Source organism: Monodelphis domestica, chromosome X (assembly GCF_027887165.1).
Source record: "Monodelphis domestica isolate mMonDom1 chromosome X, mMonDom1.pri, whole genome shotgun sequence".
NCBI lineage: Eukaryota > Metazoa > Chordata > Mammalia > Didelphimorphia > Didelphidae > Monodelphis > Monodelphis domestica.
Window position 1 is genome coordinate 73471753 of NC_077235.1, and position 19206 is coordinate 73490958.

The following is a 19206-nucleotide window of genomic DNA, read 5'->3' on the forward strand; positions in this document are numbered from 1 at the left end:
CCAATCTTCTCTCCTAGGCTAAATGTCAGCAGTTCCTTCAACAAAACCTCTCGTGGACTCAAGGCCTGTGATCTGGCTTCTCTGGGTGCCCTGGGCTTCTCATTAGCCTTGCTTGCACTACCAGGCTGCCCACAGCTGAGTAGAATGTTGCCAGTTTGGTCTGACAGCAAAGCAGGGCATGCCATGTGGAGAGCTCCTGGGCCTGGGAAGTTCTGTCTCCGATTGGGCTCCTGCTCTTGGCCCACTGATACATTGAGTTGGCACCAAACACCCAGATGTCATTCACACAGAACCCTGTCCAACAGGCCACCCCTCCCCTGTCTGGCTTAGGAGTGAAGCCAATAATATTTAGGCCCTTATCCAAGTCATTGATAGGAAAATGGTGGATGTGGGGACAAGGGCAGGTTTGTGGGGCTTCACAAGGAAGTCACTAGGAACTTGCTCCAAATCCCTCCAGAAAGAATGGTACAAAATGGGTATCAAATAGCCACTTAAATCTGGGTAAACCATGAGGCCACAATTAGCAGGGCATCAGGAAAGTCTGGGGTGCCTTGCAGCACCCACACACACCTTCAACTTGTTTGAGCCCTCTGCAGCCAGTGTCAGAAGTAGAAGGGCCCCGGATCTCTGGGCCTCCTCCCTAAATTAGACCTACGACTGAGGACCTTGCTTCATCTGGGACTTCCTTTTCCCAAGCAAATACCCACTCCAATTCTCTTCCCCCCAGGGCCCAAACTGGTTTCACCCATCTGTCCCACCCACCATTTCACTTTCAATTTGCTTTTATTTTAAACCCTGAAGTACCAAGTGTAAGAGCAGTAAGGGCTCGGCCATGGGGCTGAAAGTGACTTGCTCAGGGTCACACAGGAAGTGTGAGGCCAGATTGGAACCCAGGAGCTCCCATCTCTTAAGCCTGGTTCACAATCTACTGAGCTATCTAGCTACCCCCAAGAATAGGGCTTTGAGTAGCAAGGCAGAGAGATTTGAATCCAGGATCTCTGGCTCTCCATCCACTGAGCACAGGGCACTTACTCCCAAGTCTGGCGCTCCTGGGCTTCCTCTGGGCACCCTACCCTTAGAGACCTTCGTCCTTCCCTCCCTTTCCCCGCCCCTTGGTTTTTTAGAGCCCTTTTGGCTCCCTCGAATGGACATTTGCATCTTAGAGGGTAGCCTTAAACCTGGGTGTGTTGGCGTCGCCTGCCCATTCTGGTTTGGTCTGGTTTTCTAGGCTGAAGAATGTGTTCATAGTACGGATGGGATTTACGAGTGTGTGTCCCCCTCTGTTGCTGGTGAAAACGTTTACCAGCCAGGGGGCAGCTGGGTGTGAAGGGTTAAAAAAAAATTACCAGCAGCCATTGCCCCATGGCTGCGCTGTCTTCACCTGGAGCCTGAGGGATCTCGGGAGTGGAGCACAAAAGGGTCCTGGCTCACCAGATGCTTCCCATCCATTCCCGCAGAACTCTCACGAGGTCCCTTGCAGGCTCGTGTGCAGCCTCTCCAGGGAGAGGCCCCTCGTGCTCTAGGGGATCTGATGCCGGGTCCTTTGGGGCTCCATGACGTTAGCAGCAAATAAGCCAGGCCCGTCTAGGAGAGTTTTCTTCTGTAGGAATGAGCTTGCCAATGATCCTTGAGCCAATGCTGAGCCTCAGGGTAATGCCCTCAAGACTGAGCCCCTGGGGTTCCCTTCTTTCCAGACCTCGCTCTCCTGGCCCGAGGGCAGGAGGAGCCCGCAGGCACCCAGACAAAAAAGCTTTAGGGAAGTCTTTGCCAATCATGGGGCCTTTCTCGCCACTAGTAATTGGAGAACAGATCTCCGCTTCCGCCCATTTCTCCATTTGCTGATGACGCCAACTTTGTCTATATATGGAGTGTCTAATGTTCGTTGACCCAGAAACTAGGCTTTTTTCCTTTTTTTAAGCCTGGCTTCGACTCACTCCTGAGTATTAGAACAGCACTGGAGAAAGCTCTGCTGTTCCTTGGAGCCCCAGTGATGATGGGTTGAAGCAAGCTTGGGAGGCAGAAGAACAAAGCAAGTCGCTCTGGGATTTGGAGCTTTGGTTCGCCCGCCTTCCTGTTTGCTCGCTGCTCCAAGGGCCTGGGGAGCAAGAATCAGAAGGAAGCACTAGGGTGGGCCAGGGCCAGGCCTAGCCCCCTAGGTGCTCTTCCAGGCTGCTCAATGCCTCTCCTCACTTCGAATTCATGGATTGGATGTTCAGGACTGGGACAGAAGGAGCTTCTGTTGCAAACACCTTCTGGTCTCCTTTACCTCCCCTCTATCCCGGTCTGCAGTTTTCTGCTCAGGCCCCTGGTCATTTGGTTGCGGAGGTGATATGTGATGGCTAATGTTTGTTGGCACAGGAACTAGGCTTTCTTTTTTTAAACTCTTACCTTGTCTTAGAATCAATGCTGAGTATGGATTCCAAGGCAGAAGAGTGGTAGGGGTGAGGCAATGGGAGTCAAGTGACTTATCTACAGTCACACAGTTAGGAAGCATCTGGGGACCGTTGAACCCAGGCAGTCCCACCTCCAGATCTGGTTCTCTATGCACCAAGTCACCTAGCTGCCCCCTTGACACTGAGCTCTTAAAGGGCAGGCTCTGTCTTGTATCTCATGTGTTTTGCACAGTGCCTTACAGACCTAGGAGGTCTTCAAAAGGCCAGTGCACCAGTAGCCACTACTGAAGATGGCACTGCCATTCATAGCCATACCCTAATTGGAAAATGGGGGGTGTCCCTTGGTTGGGGAATGGCTGAACACATTGTGGTATCTGATGGGGATGGAATACTATTGTGCTGTAAGGAAAGATAATCTGGAGGGATTCCATGTGAACTGGAACGACCTCCCTCCAGGGACTGATGCAGATAGAGAGGAGCAGAACCTGGAGAACACTACATAGATGGGAAGCCTTGGGGAACTCTCCAAGGTAATGGACTTTACTAGTAGTAGTGATATGATGCTCCAGGGCATTCCTGAAGAATTTCCTGGGAGAGAATGCTAAACACATTGAGAGAGAGAACTATGGGAGAAGAAACACAAGAGAAAAATGTATGGCTTATCACTTACCGCTTGTATATATGGGATGTGATTTGGGGTTTGGGCTTTAAAACTCACTCTGTAGCAAAAAGGAATACTATGGAAATAGGTTTCAAGTGACAGACAACATTTGTACAACCCAGTGGAATTGCTTGTTGGCTGGGGGGCGGGGAGGGGGGAGAACAAAAATTAAAAAAAAGAAGAGCACCCTGCCTAGAGCCCAATTTGAATCTTTGGGCTAGGAGCTTTGGTACCCCACGTGTGGGGATGTCTGGTCCAGGATGAGTGGTGAATGATGGTTCTGTCCCTTGTGTTAAGGAGGCACTTCAGGTAGAGTTTGCGGTGACAGACAGCAGAATGCCCCTCCATTCTGGCTCCTGAATCAAAAGCCACAGGATTCCAGCCCCTGGGGCACACATGCCTTATTTATTGCCAGAACTGTTTGTGTGGTGAGAATCAAGACTTTGGACTTTTCCCACCAATCCTGGCAAAGGTCAGCTTTGTGCCTCGGCACATCATTTCCAAGAGGTGCCTGGAGAGAAAGGCAGTTTGTACCAGGTCCCCAACTGTGGGAAGTGCTCAGGGCAGGGGTTCTTACCCTTTTGTGGGCCCTGGACCCCTTTGGCAGTCAAGTGAAGCCATGTGACTCCTCAAAGGCAGAGGATTCTAAGCAAGTCACACCAACGCTTCTGAGTGGGAGGAACACTGCCCGACTGTTCACTTAAAGCAATTTTTGTCTCTATGGCCTTAGTGCCTCCACCAGTGGCCTCTCCTACTCCCGGGGGGGGGGGGGGGGGGTCCCTTAGTGGTTTCCATTCTATAGTGGTGTGATTTCTGGCCGCTCCAAAATAAAACAGTGTGGAACGCTGCTTCCGCCAGGGCATCTTGTTCAGAAAGTGTGGCTTTCGATTCCCCCCTTGCCCCGCCCTGCAGCTCCTCCTTGCTCACTGCCCTTATACCCTCCAAACACAAATCACCAGACTGGAGCTCGAGTCAAAACACAGCTTGCTTTATTCTTAAGATGCAGGTGGTGCTGGAGGGTGTCCACAGAGGATGGGGTAGCCTCATGCTACCCATCGTAGAGCCTCAGAATTGAAAGGGACCTCAGAGGGCGGCTAGTCTAACATCCCACCGGCTGCAGGAAGCATCCCTGACTGGTGGTCATCCAGACTGCTTAACTAATGACCGAATGAGACTGCCCGGTCCAAGGTTGGGCATCATTGTTAGGAAGCCCTTCCTGCTGAACTGAAATCTGCCTTCCTAGAACTTTCCCCCACTAGTCCCACTTGGGCCCTCTGGGGACAAGCAGAATCCGTTGAATCCCTCTTCCATCTTCCAGCCCTTCCTTCCTCCCCTCCCTCCATCAAATCTTCTCCAGGTTAAACATCCCCAGTTCCTTCAGCTGGTTACCACATGACCCGATAGCGACTCCTCTTACCACCCTGCTCACCCTTTCCCTGGACACTTCCCACTTGTCCGTGTCTCTCCCCAACAGTAGTGTCCGCACTCTGCGTGGGGCTGACTAGGCAGGAGTACAGCGGGATTCTCACTTCCCTAGCTAGTCCTAGACACTGGCCTTAGACTAACGCAGCCTAGGAGCTCCACTGGCTGGTGGAGAAGGAAGCGCCCCTCACAGGGGAGACAGCAGCCATATTACACACGCGGGACCGCCTTCCGGTCCTCCTGTGATGCCCCCCACCCTATCCTGGGCCCCATACTTCAGCATCCCCCCTTTCCCGCTTCCCCCCTCCCCGGACCCCTCCCTCCCTCCCTGCCCTCCCAACCTTCTTCCCGGACAGACATCACTCTCAGCTCCTGGCCGGTGGCCTTAAGGAGCTGCTGGCCCCTGGGCAGGTTCACAAAACAGAAAAACAAATATTGGCAAGCACAGAAAATGAGAAAGACCACAAAATCAGGGTTGCTCTTGTCCCGGAATGAGAGGCTCCCGCTGGGCCCCGGCAGACCCAGCACAGTGGACAGTGAGCTGAGGGAGGCGCGACCCTCCACGGGGACTTTTGTGCTCGAAATCCAAGGTAAGGAAATGCTTTGTGCTCTGGAAAGTCTTCCTCCCTCCCTCCCTCCCCAACGTTTCCCATCGAGTTTCGCCGTCTCCTCACGCCCAACTGGATGGGGCGCGCGCGCGCGCGCGCGCGCGTCTGTGTCTAAGCCACATGCGCGAGCGCAGCAGGCCTGAAACTTTCTTTCAGGTCAACCTTGGGCGGGCGCGCGGAAAACTTGGACTTCTTCTGCACACAGAGACACAGGCGCGCGCGCGCGCGCTCTCTCTCACCGACCGAACACCAAACACCACAGCCCACAGCCCACACCCGCTCACGCCCCAGCCGAGTCTCCAGGGGAAAGGGAAAGTGACTCAGCGAGAGAAGGGCCTGGCCGGGAGGGAGGGCGCCTCACACAGTGGTGACAGACAGGAGAGGGTTGTAGACCCTCTTGCCGTCGGCCGAGCGGGTTCCGTGAGCCAGCATCTCCTGGATGGTGATCCAGTTGTCGAGGATCTTCTTGTTCCTCTTCTTCATGGTTTTGCGGTGGCTCAGCGCGATGATGTTGAGCTCGTGCTTGCTTTCGCTGTTCTGCTGCTCCCTCAGGCACTCGAGCCGGCTCTGCATCATGAATTCCCGCCGTTTCCGCTGCTCCCGGGCCCGGATCAGGTGCTGCTTCCGCTCTTCCTTGCTCCAGTAGCGGCCCATCTTCATCTCACTCACAGCGTCGTCGTCTGTGGTCATGCCGCTCCGCTCCTCGCGGATCTTCAGGGCCCGCGCCTTCAGGAGCCGGTCCCGAACGGGCCGTTTGGCCACGTAGCGGGTGCCGTCGCTGCGCACCTTCACCTTCCACTCCATCCGCGGCGCTTCGGCCCCTCCCACCTTGGGGCTGGCCAGCGAGTCCTTGCACATGGTGGCTAGACTCAGGGGTGTGTGGCCCAGTTCCTCCAGGCCGCGGGCGGGGCTCAGCTGCACACAGCTGTGGTAGCGCTCGCTGGCTTGGCCCTGCACCCGGTGGCGCCGAGAGAGGTAGGGGCTGCCTTCCGCTCCTGCCTGCTCCAGCACCCCGGCGCCAGTCTTGGGGCTGCGCCGGAGCCTGTCCTCAGCGTGCTGCCTCTGGCACACGTCGCTGTCGCGGGAGAGGGAGCGGAACTTGGCCGGGCTCCCGTCAGGGGGGCCGCCGGCCTTGTGGGGGCCGCACGTGCTCTGGTTGAGGTTTGAGTTCCCAGGGGCAGCCTTCTCGGCCCCTAAGCAGGCGGCCTTGAAGATGGTGTCGGTGACCCGCCGCAGGGGGCTCTCGAGCAGGGGCTCCATGAGCAGCGGGGTGCTGCGGCAGCTCTCGCCCGTGTTGTAGGCACTGGTGCTATCTTTGTCCGACTTCTCGGGCAGCTCGGTGATGTCGGAGAGTTCGTGCTTCTTGGGCTCGCTGGCCCCAAAGTCATAGAGGCTCTCCTCCTCCAGCAGCCAGGCCTTCATGCAGCGCTCCCGCAGCTGCTGCATCTTCTGGGCCCGCAGGATGTTCCGGCACTTGAACTCCAGGTGCCGGAGCTCCTCTTCCAGCATGGCCATCTCGTGCCCCAGGCTCTCGTTGCGGTTGACATCCAGGGAGCTGTTGCCTGCTCCCGCCCTGGGGAAGAAGAGCCCCAGCTGGTTGCCGTTCTCTAAGTGGCATTTGATTTCCAGCAGCTCCCGGTAGCGCTCATACTCCTCATCCGTGAGGCCCGGGACGTCCCCACCGCCTAACCCGGCTCCCTCGGCCAGAAGGGAGTCCATGCTGAAGTGGAAGTCTCGGCTCTGCAGGGCATCACCCTGGAGCCCAAACTTGCGCAGACTCCCTGGGGTGTTGGTTGTGCTCGGGGCCTCGTCTCCCAGCAGGTCATGTTCCGAGCTCTCTTCGTTCCGGGTGCTCTCATCGGTCCGGCCCACCCCACTGTCCAGCTCCTGGCTGTTGTTCAGCCCTGGGCCTGTGCTAGCTGCTCCCTTCCCATCTTCGGCTTCAAGCTGGGGACAAAGAGACAAGTTTGGGGTTCGGGTAGGCCTAGACACGGCACAGCTGGGGCTAAGCTAGGGGCTCAAATGTCAGCTGCTGGCCCCTCCCCGTCCTTCACTTCCTCTCCCGCTCAGCCCTTCCTTAAGGTGGGGCAGTACCTATCCTTCCCTCCTCCTATTCGTTCACCTGATGGCCAGAGGGGGATTTCAGCTTCTGGACAGCCAGCTCTCCCTCGTTCTCGGAGCCAAAGTCGTCTAGGAAGTCCTCTCGGTCGCTGTCTTTCCATCGCTTGGTCAGCTAGAGAGAGAAGCGGAGGAGGATTACGGCTATCTGTTGTGTGTCGCCCTAGCATGGATCCTGGCCCCCTCCACCAAGGCTGTCAGGCCCGGTGGGTAGCAGTACCTCAGTCTCAGGCCGAGCCACGAGCAGGGAAATGTTGGTATTCTCCTCCTGGGTCAGGATGGCTACCGCCTCCTCTCGGTTCTGGACGTCCATGCCATTTATCTTGGACAGGGCAAGGAGAGAGTTAGCTGGAGACAACAGCCAGCGAACTCTGGGCTCAGCTGGACTTTTAGGGGAGTCAGGAAGGTCCGAGGAGGGATGGCCTCTCCCTGTCTTGGTCCAAACCTGCCTAGTCGATAAACCCTGGCCTCGGTTCAGGTCTACTAATAAGGTATAAGCTAATATCAAAGATGTCCCAGGCCAGTTCATATGTGCTTGCGGATGGTGCTCCAAAGGAGAGGGAGAACTCTGGGGGCTAGGGCAGGCATGGAAGGCTTCCTGGGGTGGGGGCAGGGGGAACCTCGGCTGTTCCTCAGGGAGCCAGAGTCTAGCCTTTGCTTGGAAGTTGGAGGACTCCCGTGCATTCAGGAGGTGGTGAGAGGCACATCTCTGACATATAAGAAAAGGCTTATAAAAGGGAGATTTGGGAGCCAGACCGCCAAAAACTGTCTCTTGAGGCATGGGACTAGGGGAGGATGGAACGAGCTCCACATGGCTAGTCATTTCCAGGCCTAGATGGAGCTGGAAGTACTGGCTTAAGGTGTTTGCATTACTTCTCATAATAATGGGACCACTGAAGTTCTCTGATCAGTGTAGGGACAGAAGCCTTAAATCATGGATGCCTACAGTCCTAGCAAAGTCCCCAGGACATCTGAGCCCTTTTCACCATACTCATCTTCCACAAGACACGAAAAGTGGCACTTTGGAAGGCAGCAGGGGGAACTGACGCCCTTTGGCAGTTGTCAGGACAGGGCAGCCATTCTACTCAAGTCCCTAAAGGAGGACTCTGGCCAGGATGGAGAGAAACAGTCATCTCTCTCTACTAACCTTGACTCCCTTTGGCTCAAAAAACCACTCCAAGCATAGATACCCCTGCACAGAAGCTCCCTAGGGAGAACTGGATTCTCATGGCTGCTTCCCACCCCCAACCCTTAGCCTTTTCTGGAAGATTGTTTCACACATCAAAATAAGAAGGGAGCTAGCTGGGAGAGGGGGGGCTGACCAGGGGTTAGCGGCCCCAGGGGAGAGATAGGCACAATGCTCACCTGGATGATTCGGTCCCCTTCTCTGATCCGGCCATCTTTGGCTGCAATGCTGTTGGGATTTACCTATAGGAGTCATGCAAAGTGGGAATAGTGCTGGGTACTGCCGAAGAATCACAGAATGTTTCAGGCCCACTTTGCAGAGGAAGGGCATGGAGAGGCCCTCGGGACCCCTCGAGGCATTTTGGTGGCCTTTTCTACCCCTCCATAAGGTAAAGAATAGTCTCTGGGAAGCCCCTAGCCTTGTTCATTAGCAAGCAGCAGGGGAAGATGTGGCTGTCAGAGATGTTCCCTAAACTGGGAGATGATCAGAATTGGCAGGGTAAGAAGATGGTGTCTTCCAAACATACAGACACTTCCTCTGCCCCTTCCAGACCACTCTAATTGGCACCTATGACCCACCTGAAAGAGGCAGCTGCCCCAAGAGGGAAGCTTTTTATTCTCTCCTTCATGATTGGCCATGGCTGGGGTAATCTTTGCTGTAGGCTGCTTTCTCTGGCCTTGCCTCACTTTCCCACATCAGACAAATGAAAACCCTATTCAGTGATGTGAACTACAGAGCCTTTCTCATGTGAGCACATCACATGCTGAGATGGAGGGTGTAGGGCAGGATGGCTCAGCGGGAGGGCAAAGACAAGCTTCAAATTCAGCCTCTGTTCTCTCTCTCTCCCTCTCCCCCTTCCTTCCTCTCTCTCTCTGTCTCTCTCTCCCTCTGTGTGTCTCTCTCTGTTCCTCTCTGCCTCTGCCTCTCTCTGTCTCTCTCTCCCCACCCCCTTCCAGACCTCAGCTTCGTCCTCCTCTCTAAGGGTTGGCCTCCATGATCTCTAAAAACATCCTATGATGTCAGATGTAGGCTCCCATAATTCAGAGCAAAGGGATCAACCCTTCTTGGCATTAGAGGGATTGCTCTCTGAAAGGTCCAGAGATAGGGCAAGAGGAGAAACAAACAGGAGAGTGGGAGCCCAGGGTTAATTCCCACCCATTTCCCCTGAGGCTTCAAGCTTCCATGACCCGCTGTGGGAATGTTCGCTCTGAAGGTCCCTTTCGATCTCCGTCATTCTTCAGCTTCCTCAGAGAAACACCAAACTTTAGAGGGAGAAGAATCCTTGGAAAGCATCTTGTCCAATGATGTCCTCCTTGTAAAAAGGAGCAAATCAAAGTCCAGAGAGAAGGGACTAGTTCAGAGTGCCAGCCCTAAGTGCGGTCACAGCCATCCATGCTGCCAGTAGCGAACCAACAGAGTGGCACTGCCTCTCCCCCTCCAGATCAAGTCCTACCTCTCCGACGTAGATGCCCAGGTCCTCTTCATCATCTGTTCGGTAGCAAACCATCAAACCGAGCTTGTCCCGGTGGCTGGCTTTGTACAACTCCACCTCCTGCCATGCAGGGGGAGCAGGGAATGGAACAGAAAGCCCAGGGGAACTTGTGAGTCATTCGGCATGATGCACGGGGGGCAGAACAGTGCTCCCACCAAGCTATGCCATCCAAAACCATCCCCTGGACCCGGGGAACCCCTCACCTCCTCTCACATCATCTACACTGATGCTAGGGACAGTGTCTCTGTTTCTCAGGCGCTGAGATTTGTTTTCACTTCCCCTCAAAAAGTGTGATCTGTTTAACAAAAGCCCCTACTCGGAAACCCCAGGAGACACACAAGGAGACACACAAGACACCAGACATACAGGAAGACACGGACTCACCTACACAGAGCAAACATGGGAACCAAACCCATACCCTCCTTCCTTCATGCCCAAGATGAGCTATGGCCACAAGGAACAGGAGAAGCATGATGAAAGCCCCACCTGCTCTCAGGAGAGACCAAACTGACACTTCTTTGTACCTTCTGCCCTGGGTATCTTCTGCCTCCCAGGAAGCGATCAAACCTCTCATCACTCCCCAAACGGGGGACAGTTGGAAAGGCACCACCCCAAAAGTGACCACCGAGAATAGCTGCTATCCACCTAGCAGCCCCTCACCTGTCTCCCTCAAGCTCACCTCATACTCCAGCTCATCCACTCGGTCTGCCTCCTGCTGGCTGCCCTCCATGAACTCCGCTGGGTCATAATACTCATGGCCGATGGGGGGGCTGCCCAGGAGAAGGTGGGAGGGGTCAGGACAACCAACCATCCATCTATTTCCCCCCACTATTCTCCCCCCTCCCAACAGCTAGGCATATCTATCTCCCTACAAGTGAGTGACCCAGGGATCTGAAGTATGGATGGACTAAGCTAGTTGCCCTAGGCTCCAATGGACCATGAGGTACCCTTGAGAGTAAGCCTGCTGAATTCCATTCCTTTCAAGCCAAACTCATTCATGCAGAGGCCAGAAATGCTTTATGGAGTGTCTAAGGGTCCAGAAGGAAGACTAAGGATGCCCAGCACCCCACCCCACCCCATTCCACACAACTGCACCATCAGCCCAGAGGAAGACTGATCTGGCCATTCAGACCAAAGCTGTCACCACCAAGGCATAAGTCAGTGCCTCATTACCACCCCCACCCCATTCACTGGTACCATCCCATGCAGTGCCCCCAGGAGTTAACCAGGCCCAAGCAGATTCTCCAGGACCAGAGCAGGGATGATGATGTCCCCTCAGGTATTGCTTTCCAATCCCCAGGAAATGATTAGTGTCAGCAGCAGCCCTTCCTCCCTGCCTCCTACCTCTCTGATCGAAGAGAGGGGATCCTGGTAGCAAGCAGCTCCCCTGCAATCTGGCTGGAAGATCAGTGGTGTCAATGTACACACACATACACTCTCTCACCCTCTCTCTCTCTCTCTCTCTCCCCATCACCCCTGACTGGAAGGCCTCTTTCTTCCAGGGAGTAAGGCAGAGAAATGAAAGGAAGCAGGCAAGATATGAGAAGAGATCCAGAGAGGTGAGGGAAATAAGAGAGGAAGCAGGCAAGAGATGGGAAGAGATCCAGAGAGGTGAGGAAGCAGGCAAGAGATGGGAAGAGATCCAGAGAGGTGAGGGAAATAAGAGAGGAAGCAGGCAAGAGATGGGAAGAGATCCAGAGAGGTGAGGAAGCAGGCAAGATATGAGAAGAGATCCAGAGAGGTGAGGGAAATAAGAGAGGAAGCAGGCAAGAGATGGGAAGAGATCCAGAGAGGTGAGGAAGCAGGCAAGATATGAGAAGAGATCCAGAGAGGTGAGGGAAATAAGAGAGGAAGCAGGCAAGAGATGGGAAGAGATCCAGAGAGGTGAGGGAAATAAGAGAGGAAGCAGGCAAGAGATGGGAAGAGATCCAGAGAGGTGAGGAAGCAGGCAAGAGATGGGAAGAGATCCAGAGAGGTGAGGGAAATAAGAGAGGAAGCAGGCAAGAGATGGGAAGAGATCCAGAGAGGTGAGGAAGCAGGCAAGAGATGGGAAGAGATCCAGAGAGGTGAGGGAAATAAGAGAGGAAGCAGGCAAGAGATGGGAAGAGAAGAAGAAGGCAAGAGAATTCAAAGGTATGAAGTAGAAGGATGTGGAGAAGAAGAGAAAAGAACGAAAGATCAACTCATTCCCTCCTCACCACATCTATTAGCAAGGAATCATTTACAGCCAGTTCCAAGCCAGCAGAGGGGGGCTTGCCTCCCTTTGAGCTCTGCGAGGAGATGAAGGGAGGAAGGTCTGAGTTATAGCTTCCTAATCCCATCACCATCTGGTGAGAAGCCTGAGACAAGTGCCCCGGAGGCTTGATCCTGAATCCAAGCTAGACCTCCTGGGGGGCAGCCCCAGGACTGCCCCAGCCTAGCCCTTTCCCCTAAGGAAGATTTCCACAAGGAAGGAAAGCAGCTGATCCTGGGGGTACAAGAGGATAAGAAAAGGTAGCTTGGATATTCTGCCTCCAGAGCCCAGACAGGCTTGGATGTGGCCTTTGGCAAAAGGACCCAGATGCCCCCAGGTGCTGGTGCTGTGCCTGCTCTGGAGGCAGGGCCCGGAGCCCTCCTGGGGGCAACTCACAGCTCAGAAAGGACATACGGCTCCAGGATGACCATGGGTGGAGTGGGAGGGCGCAACTTGCCCAACGCCATGATATGCTCGAAGGTGATGTCAGTCTGAGTGCCACTGTCCACCAGCTGCAGGTCGTGACAGGAGCTGTCCCCCCGGAGTCGGGGGCTTCGTCTTAGCACCTGGATTACCAGGGGCTCCTTGGAAGAGCGCAGTGCTTCCAGGGTTTGCTCCTGAGACAGTTTGGAGAGCTCCTTCCCGTTCACCTGTGGGCAGAGACATGCCCACATCAACATCCCCAGACCATCTCCCCTTGGAAAGCAGGGCGAGGGGAACCCAGAAGTCAGAGGTAGGCTCAGCCTGGCAGGACACTCGTTGCCTGAGCTTATCAACCAGCAGCCCCAAATTGATCCATAGAAAGGGTGTCCATCCTCCATCCTATAACTTTTATTCTCATGCCCATTCTACTATCCTGCTCCTCATTTTCAAGCCACCTCAGGCAAGTCGAGGAGCCAGAGAGGGGCCTGGGGTGTGAGGGACAGGTCACCAGATTCTGCCACAAGAGACTTCTCTCCAAGCCAACAGGCCCGCAGTCCTTCTTTCTTGTCTACCAGTAGCCCCCAGAACATCCTTCACCTTCTTCACCTTTAGCCAGCATGGAGGGTTTGTAGGAAGGCCAAGACAGGTGTCATCTGGAATCTGTGAAATGCTTTAGAATCCATGGGCAAGAGCCTAGCGGCATCATCAGTACCCAGAGTATGTGAGAGGTACCTTGAGCTGGTTTGTCAAAATACCAAGGCTCGATGGGGGGGGGGGCAGGGAAGGGGGTTGGTAAGTGTGAGCCCCAACCATTTATGAAGCTTCCGCTAGGTCCCCAGTCCATGCATAGTGATGCGGCAACGGGGAAGGACTTCAGGAAAATGGGAATAAGTCCCTGCCCTCAGAGAGCTCACGATCTAGTTGGACAAGAACACAGAGCCAAGAGAGTCAACAACACAAGCTAGGTTATGACAAATTAATGCTGAAGGAGTTGAGGGGGCCTTGTGCTCTAGGCCTTGAAGAGCAGAGCAGCTCGAGATGGGGCAATCTCCCCCTCCTGGTGGAGAGGAGTGTGTTCTGTGGGGATGAAATATGACACAAGTCAAAGTCCCGGAGATCGGAATGAACTGGGGCTGGGGTAAGTGGAGAGGAGACCAGCCTGACCAGAGCAGAGCAGGGGCACATGGAAGACCAATAAGAGAAGAGGTCAGATTGGGAAGATCTACCATTTCTAGTCTTCACATCCAAGCCAATTGAACCCAAGCCATTCTTCAGCCAGCTCCTGTCTGTCTCCGAACCTTCTCCACCATATTTCCAAAACTCTTCCGAGGCCAAGGGGTTCATTTCCCCTTCCAGGCCTTACTGCCTCTAGCTTCCTTCTGACTCTCCTACCCTAAATTAGCTGCTCGGATGCCTCTTCTACTCTCTAAAGGAGACCCCAAGAATCCTGGGAAACAGAATGCTACCTAACCCCTCCATTGGGGATGCTCACATCCTATTTTAAGGCTCCTGCTTTTTGGTGCAACGAGGCCCACCTTATCTGTAAGGCTGCGCTAGGGACAGATGCTCAGCTGATACAATCAGTAAGGGGCTACAATGCATGGTTCTGGGGAAACATCGTTATTTCTTCACTCAAGTTTACCATCACGGGTTTCCACCTGGAGGAGGCCAAAGAGGCCATCCATCTAGCCCAATCAAGGATTTTAAGAGGAGACAAAGGAAAGCTTCCTACTTAAGAAGAGAAGGTGATTTGTCCATGGTCACACAGCAGAAGTGGGGTTTCAAGCCAGGGCCTCTGCCTCCAAAGCCAATGCTCTGTCCCCTGAGCTACACTGCCTCCAATGGAGGACTGGGACCCAGACAAATAATTCTCAGAATTTGAGAAGGGCAAAGGTGAAAATCAGTTATCCGGAAATCCCCAGGGATGGAGAAATGTGGCAAAATGTTGTCTCGAAATAGTTTTCCATGGAGGATGCCAGCAGTCAGACATCCCCTACCTATCATTTTATTTTTTTTAAACCCTCACCTTCCCTTTTGGAATCAATATGTGCATTGACTCGAAGGCAGAAGAGTGGTAAGGGCTAGGCAGTGGGGGTGAAGTGACTTGCCCAGGGTCACCCAGCTAGGAAGTGTCAGGTCAGATTGGAATCCAGGACCTCCCCTCTCTCATTCCACTGAGCCACCCAGTTGCTCCCCTACTTATCATTTTAGACAAGAGTCTACCATGTATTTTCTTTGATGGCTCTCCAAGAACATGAGCACTACCTCCCTCACCCTCCTTGTTGCCATACTGACAACATGGCTATTTCCAGGCTTCTCAAGTACAAGTGACACCCCTCTGGCCTTTGAACAGTGGGAAGTGCAGGTAGAACTAACTCAGCCTTCCGTTTGTGGCAAGTCACAGCAAATAAAGAAGCATCCTTAAGTTGTGGATGAAATGCACTTGTTCTTCGTGTTGCTACCTGGGTACCGTGGGCAAATGAGACAGCGTTTGGTCTCACATGGCTTCTCCCGGTATTTCCAAGTCCCTTTCTTGTTCAGAAGCTGCTGGCTTCCTGGGAGCAAACAAGGCCTGGAAGGTCTTCATCACCCTGTGGCATACAGCTCTTTCCCTCTCCTCCCAGCCTCACTGCGGTGCTGACTCACTTTGTCCGAAGACTGACTGCCCACTGGATTCCCAGTGAGGGTAAGAAGGGGGAGAATGGGAACAAAAGCCCAGGCTGGGACACTACTAAGGTTTCTTCAGTGCTGAAATCCATCCCGGTGGGAGGAGGCCGGGAAACCAGTTCCTCTAATCAGGAAATCAGGGGGTGGAACACTGGCTGGCTCAACCTCCCATCCCAAGGCTTCCATCTTTCATGGTGGCTCCATAGTGACAGGCTAATATGGCCTCGAGTCCAATGTGCCCCTTCCTTACTCAGCTGTACTAGTAAGGGTGCCAGTGTCAGAGGGAAGCTAGGTACATCGGGCCAGGCCAGTTGACTTTCTAAAACATTTTAAATGAATAATATGGACATATGTTTTGAGTGCTGATACATGCATAACCCAGTGGAATTGCTTGTCAAGTCTGGGAGGGGAGAGGGAAGAGTGTGGGGAGACAAGAAGAATCATATCATTTTTGAAAACTTTTGTGGAAATGTGTCATTGGAATAAAATAAAGATTATATTTTTAACCCCTCACCTTCTGTTTTAGACTCAATACTATGTATTGGTTCCAAGGCAGAAGAGCAGTAAGGGCTAGGCAAAGGGAGTTAAGTGACTTGTCCAAGGTCATACAGCTAGGAAGTGGTTGAGGTCAAGTTTGAACCCAAGGCCTCCTGTCTCTGGGCCTGGCTCTGCTACCCCATCCCATAGTCTTTTTTTTTTAACCCTCTTCTTCCATCTTAGTCAAATACTGTGTACTGGTGCCAAGGCAGAAGAGTGGTAAGGGCTAGGCAATGGGAGTGAAGTGACTTGCCCAGGGTCATCCAGCTAGTAAGTGTCTGAGGTCAGACTGGAACCCAGGACCTCCTGTCTCTAGGCTTGGCTCCCATGTTGCCTTTGATCTGAGCAGGCTTCTCTGCCTTCTGCCATGTCCAGTTCCCATAAATACTATGTGGGGGCATTCGGTAGTGTCTGTATGAAAGGTCACTTCATCTCACTAAATGTTTATAGGCTGTTTGGGGGTCGGAAATTGCTCTTAGGTAAAAAGCCATCACGTGCCAGTGTCTCCCGAGCATCTTCCACCATTTCCAATCAGTAGGATGAAGAAGAGGTCACGTGGCTCCGGGTAGGGGAGCAGCATGTGATGGCTCCTAAAGCACGCACACAGCATGCATGGGCGGCTGCTGCTGAGGGAGATGTGCTCACACCTGTGGTGTGCATGCACGGAAGGAACAGGGCTGGGGCTGGGGCTGGGCTCGCGGTGAATCGTTGGGAAGTCACGTGCGTACGTGTGCGCGCGTGCGCGCCTGCCCGCGCCCGCCCTTCCCATGCCTTCGCCGTTGGGACCTGTGGGCAGGGATCCTGGGTGACACGGGGATGCTCTACCGCCACTGTCTGTTCTCTATACGGCTGCACAGCAGCTGGGTTGCTATGGAAACTGAGCCCAGGCTGCGGAAAGGGAGCACGGGCTGGTTGGTAAAGGGGCGCCATGTCAGGATGTCGGCGAGTGGGGGGATGGGGTGGAGAGAGGCGCTGCTGTAGGGCGTGTGGGTGTGCAGATACAAAGCTGCCCAGGCTGGCTGCCTGACGGCCACGGAGATCAAAGCTGGAGCCTGGGACAGGTGACTCGGTCCCCACTTCCTAGTTCAGATTCCTTTAGCACCCCGCCCGTCGCCCCAGCTGCCCTCCTGCCCCCCGGCACGGGAGTCCCATGATAGCTTTCACTGTTTCTGAATGGCTGAACACCGCTAGCAGCTCTCGGCCTTCCTTCATTAGTATGCTGGGGGGCGGGGGGAGTGGGAGAGCACAGGAGCGAGTCCCAAAGTGATGAGGATTGACGATGGCACAAGATGATGGGAAAGGCTGGGGGATGGGAAGGAGAACAACCCATCCTCTCCTGAAGCTGCTTTTCCCCTGCCTCCAGCGCTGCCCTCCCCTCCCCGCTTTTTTAAACAACAAAAAAAATCCATTTACGAGTCTTTCTACAAAGACAAAGAAGCAAACGCGGCATGGGGGGAAGAAGAGAAGAAGACATGGCTACGCAAAAGGATGAACACAATGAAGGAAAAGGGGAGAGCCGCTTGAGGGCCCGGACAACAATGGCTTCTGGGGAATCCAGGATTAGGCGTTGGGCATAGGCAGGTTGGGAGTGGGCCCCGGGTAAAAAGCTGGAGGTGAATTAATCCCATTAGGCAAGAGAGCGCTCCTAAGGGCCTCAGGGGGCTGGAGGAGGAGCCACTAGCTCCTGGACTCGCTCCAGAAGGGAGACCCGCCCGGAGACCCTGGCCACCAGTTAAGGGCACGAGTCAGATGGGCAGGAGAGAAGAGTTGCATTGGGAAAACTTGTCATTACGTGTAATTGGTAAAAAACAATAAAATAGAATATGTGTGTGTGTCTCAGCTAAATGAAAGCTTGTTCTTCCCTCTCTCGGGATTCCTCTTCTTTCCAGTCTCCACTGCTCCTCTCTAGCAGCCTAGGCTCCTCTATGCCCCCCTCCCCCCCCAAACATGCCCCAGACTGTCTTACCTCTGCTTCACTCGGCACCTCCCTCTCTGCATCTATGAACACCCAACCCTGATGCTCCAGAGTGTCCCGGATGCCCACAGGTCCTTCTAGAAGAATACAGTCTGTCCTACTGCCACAACCCCCCCCCCCAAGAACAGTGTTTGACTAGACCGAGTAGGTTTCCAAAAAGGCAATGAGGGATCCCTCAGAGAGGGAAGCAATAAACATTAGTTGTCATAACCATCAATCGGGTCACCCCAAACCCCTTCTCAGCACAAGAGAACCATCCTTCTGTTGGGAGTGACGACCAATCTGGTTTGACACTGCCCTTGACCAACCAGGAGATGACACAATCACTGAAGCCCCAATAGTGAGCGATCTTGTCTCAAAGGTCCGGGTTTTATCTCCCATGAGCCCCCACCCCCATCCCCTCCATATTATCCTCTAGCCACCAAGCTTGCAGGAGAATAATCTGGGCCTCAATCCAAGCCAGCACATCTGGTTATCCAGGAACAGGTGGAAAAGAGCTGAAGATGAGAGATTGCAAAGGACAAGGGAATTTTCCCTTCTCTTCTCAATCCATCTTCTCCTTAGGAAAGTATGGGCAAAGTTCCAGGAGCTTCCAAGAAATTATGACAGTTGACTCCAAACTCTACACATTCCCCAACAGAGCTTTTATGAACCATGTTTTCTTCAGTCCCAAGTTTTTTCCAGGAATATATGGAGAAAAGAGGGACCGATCTTTGGGCCAATGGGTCTTTGCTTTCCTTGTTCCGGCTGACAGTACTTCTCTTTCCCTTCTGTTGGCCTTATTCTCTATGTACATTTTAGCCATCTCGATGTCTCTCACCTTGGTGGTCTGTCCCTCATTCTCTTCACCTCCCTCCTATTTCACCCTCTTCCATTCTCTCTTCTCCCTGACCCTCTCTGTCTCCTTCATTCTTTCCCTAGCCCCTTCTTCCACAATGATTCCTCTTCAAATCTAGGAGCCAGGCCTAGGTCTTTTTCTTCCTGCCTGGCCATTTCTCCTTTCCCTCCATTCCTAGCTCCCATCCTCTCACATTCACACACAGGTCTTATTGACAACTACCTGGAAACAGATCAAGTCTGCACCTGCCATGAAAGGGTGAAACACCAACACTATGAAAAAGGTATTACTGCTTGTGTTGGCCAATCTGGGATCTGGGAAGCAGATGAGAACCCAGACTTCCTTCCTTTGGGTCTAGCTGTTAGGGACTTTGGGGAATGGGATGCTATACATGCGGCCCCGGCATTGGTTTTGCTTGGCTGTTTTTCTTTGTTATGAGGGAGGCTCTATCAGGAAGCAACTGTGGTGTAAGAACAAAAGGCATCAATAAAACTTTTTTTTTTTCATTTACAGAGCCAGCCAGGGAGTTTGGAGAGAGGAATACAAGCAGAACAAGAGAGTGTCAACACAATGAATGAGAGTCAGAAGCAAGCCAATGAGAGACTGTCCTCATAAAAACAAAACACAAAATGAGATAAATACAAGAACACGTT

At 53.5% G+C, this 19206-nt stretch overlaps 1 protein-coding gene across 4 annotated transcripts in view; it reads right to left on the reverse strand.

Annotated features, from left to right (window-relative positions):
* Positions 1–4021: 4021 nt before the first annotated feature.
* The window catches only part of PDZD4 (PDZ domain containing 4), a 34926-nt gene continuing 19741 nt past the window's right edge, over positions 4022–19206 (reverse strand). The window contains exons 2-8 of one of the 4 annotated variants that reach the window (XM_007506988.2): positions 12510–12763; positions 10560–10650; positions 9842–9940; positions 8568–8630; positions 7423–7524; positions 7207–7317; positions 4022–7031 (exon numbers count right to left, since the gene is read on the reverse strand). In XM_007506988.2, the coding sequence (XP_007507050.1) occupies positions 5442–7031; positions 7207–7317; positions 7423–7524; positions 8568–8630; positions 9842–9940; positions 10560–10650; positions 12510–12763 (2310 nt within the window). In that variant the 3' untranslated portion in view covers positions 4022–5441. The remainder of the gene's footprint in view (positions 7032–7206; positions 7318–7422; positions 7525–8567; positions 8631–9841; positions 9941–10559; positions 10651–12509; positions 12764–19206) is intronic. The other 3 variants (XM_007506989.2, XM_007506991.3, XM_007506990.2) reach the window with 3 other exon arrangements.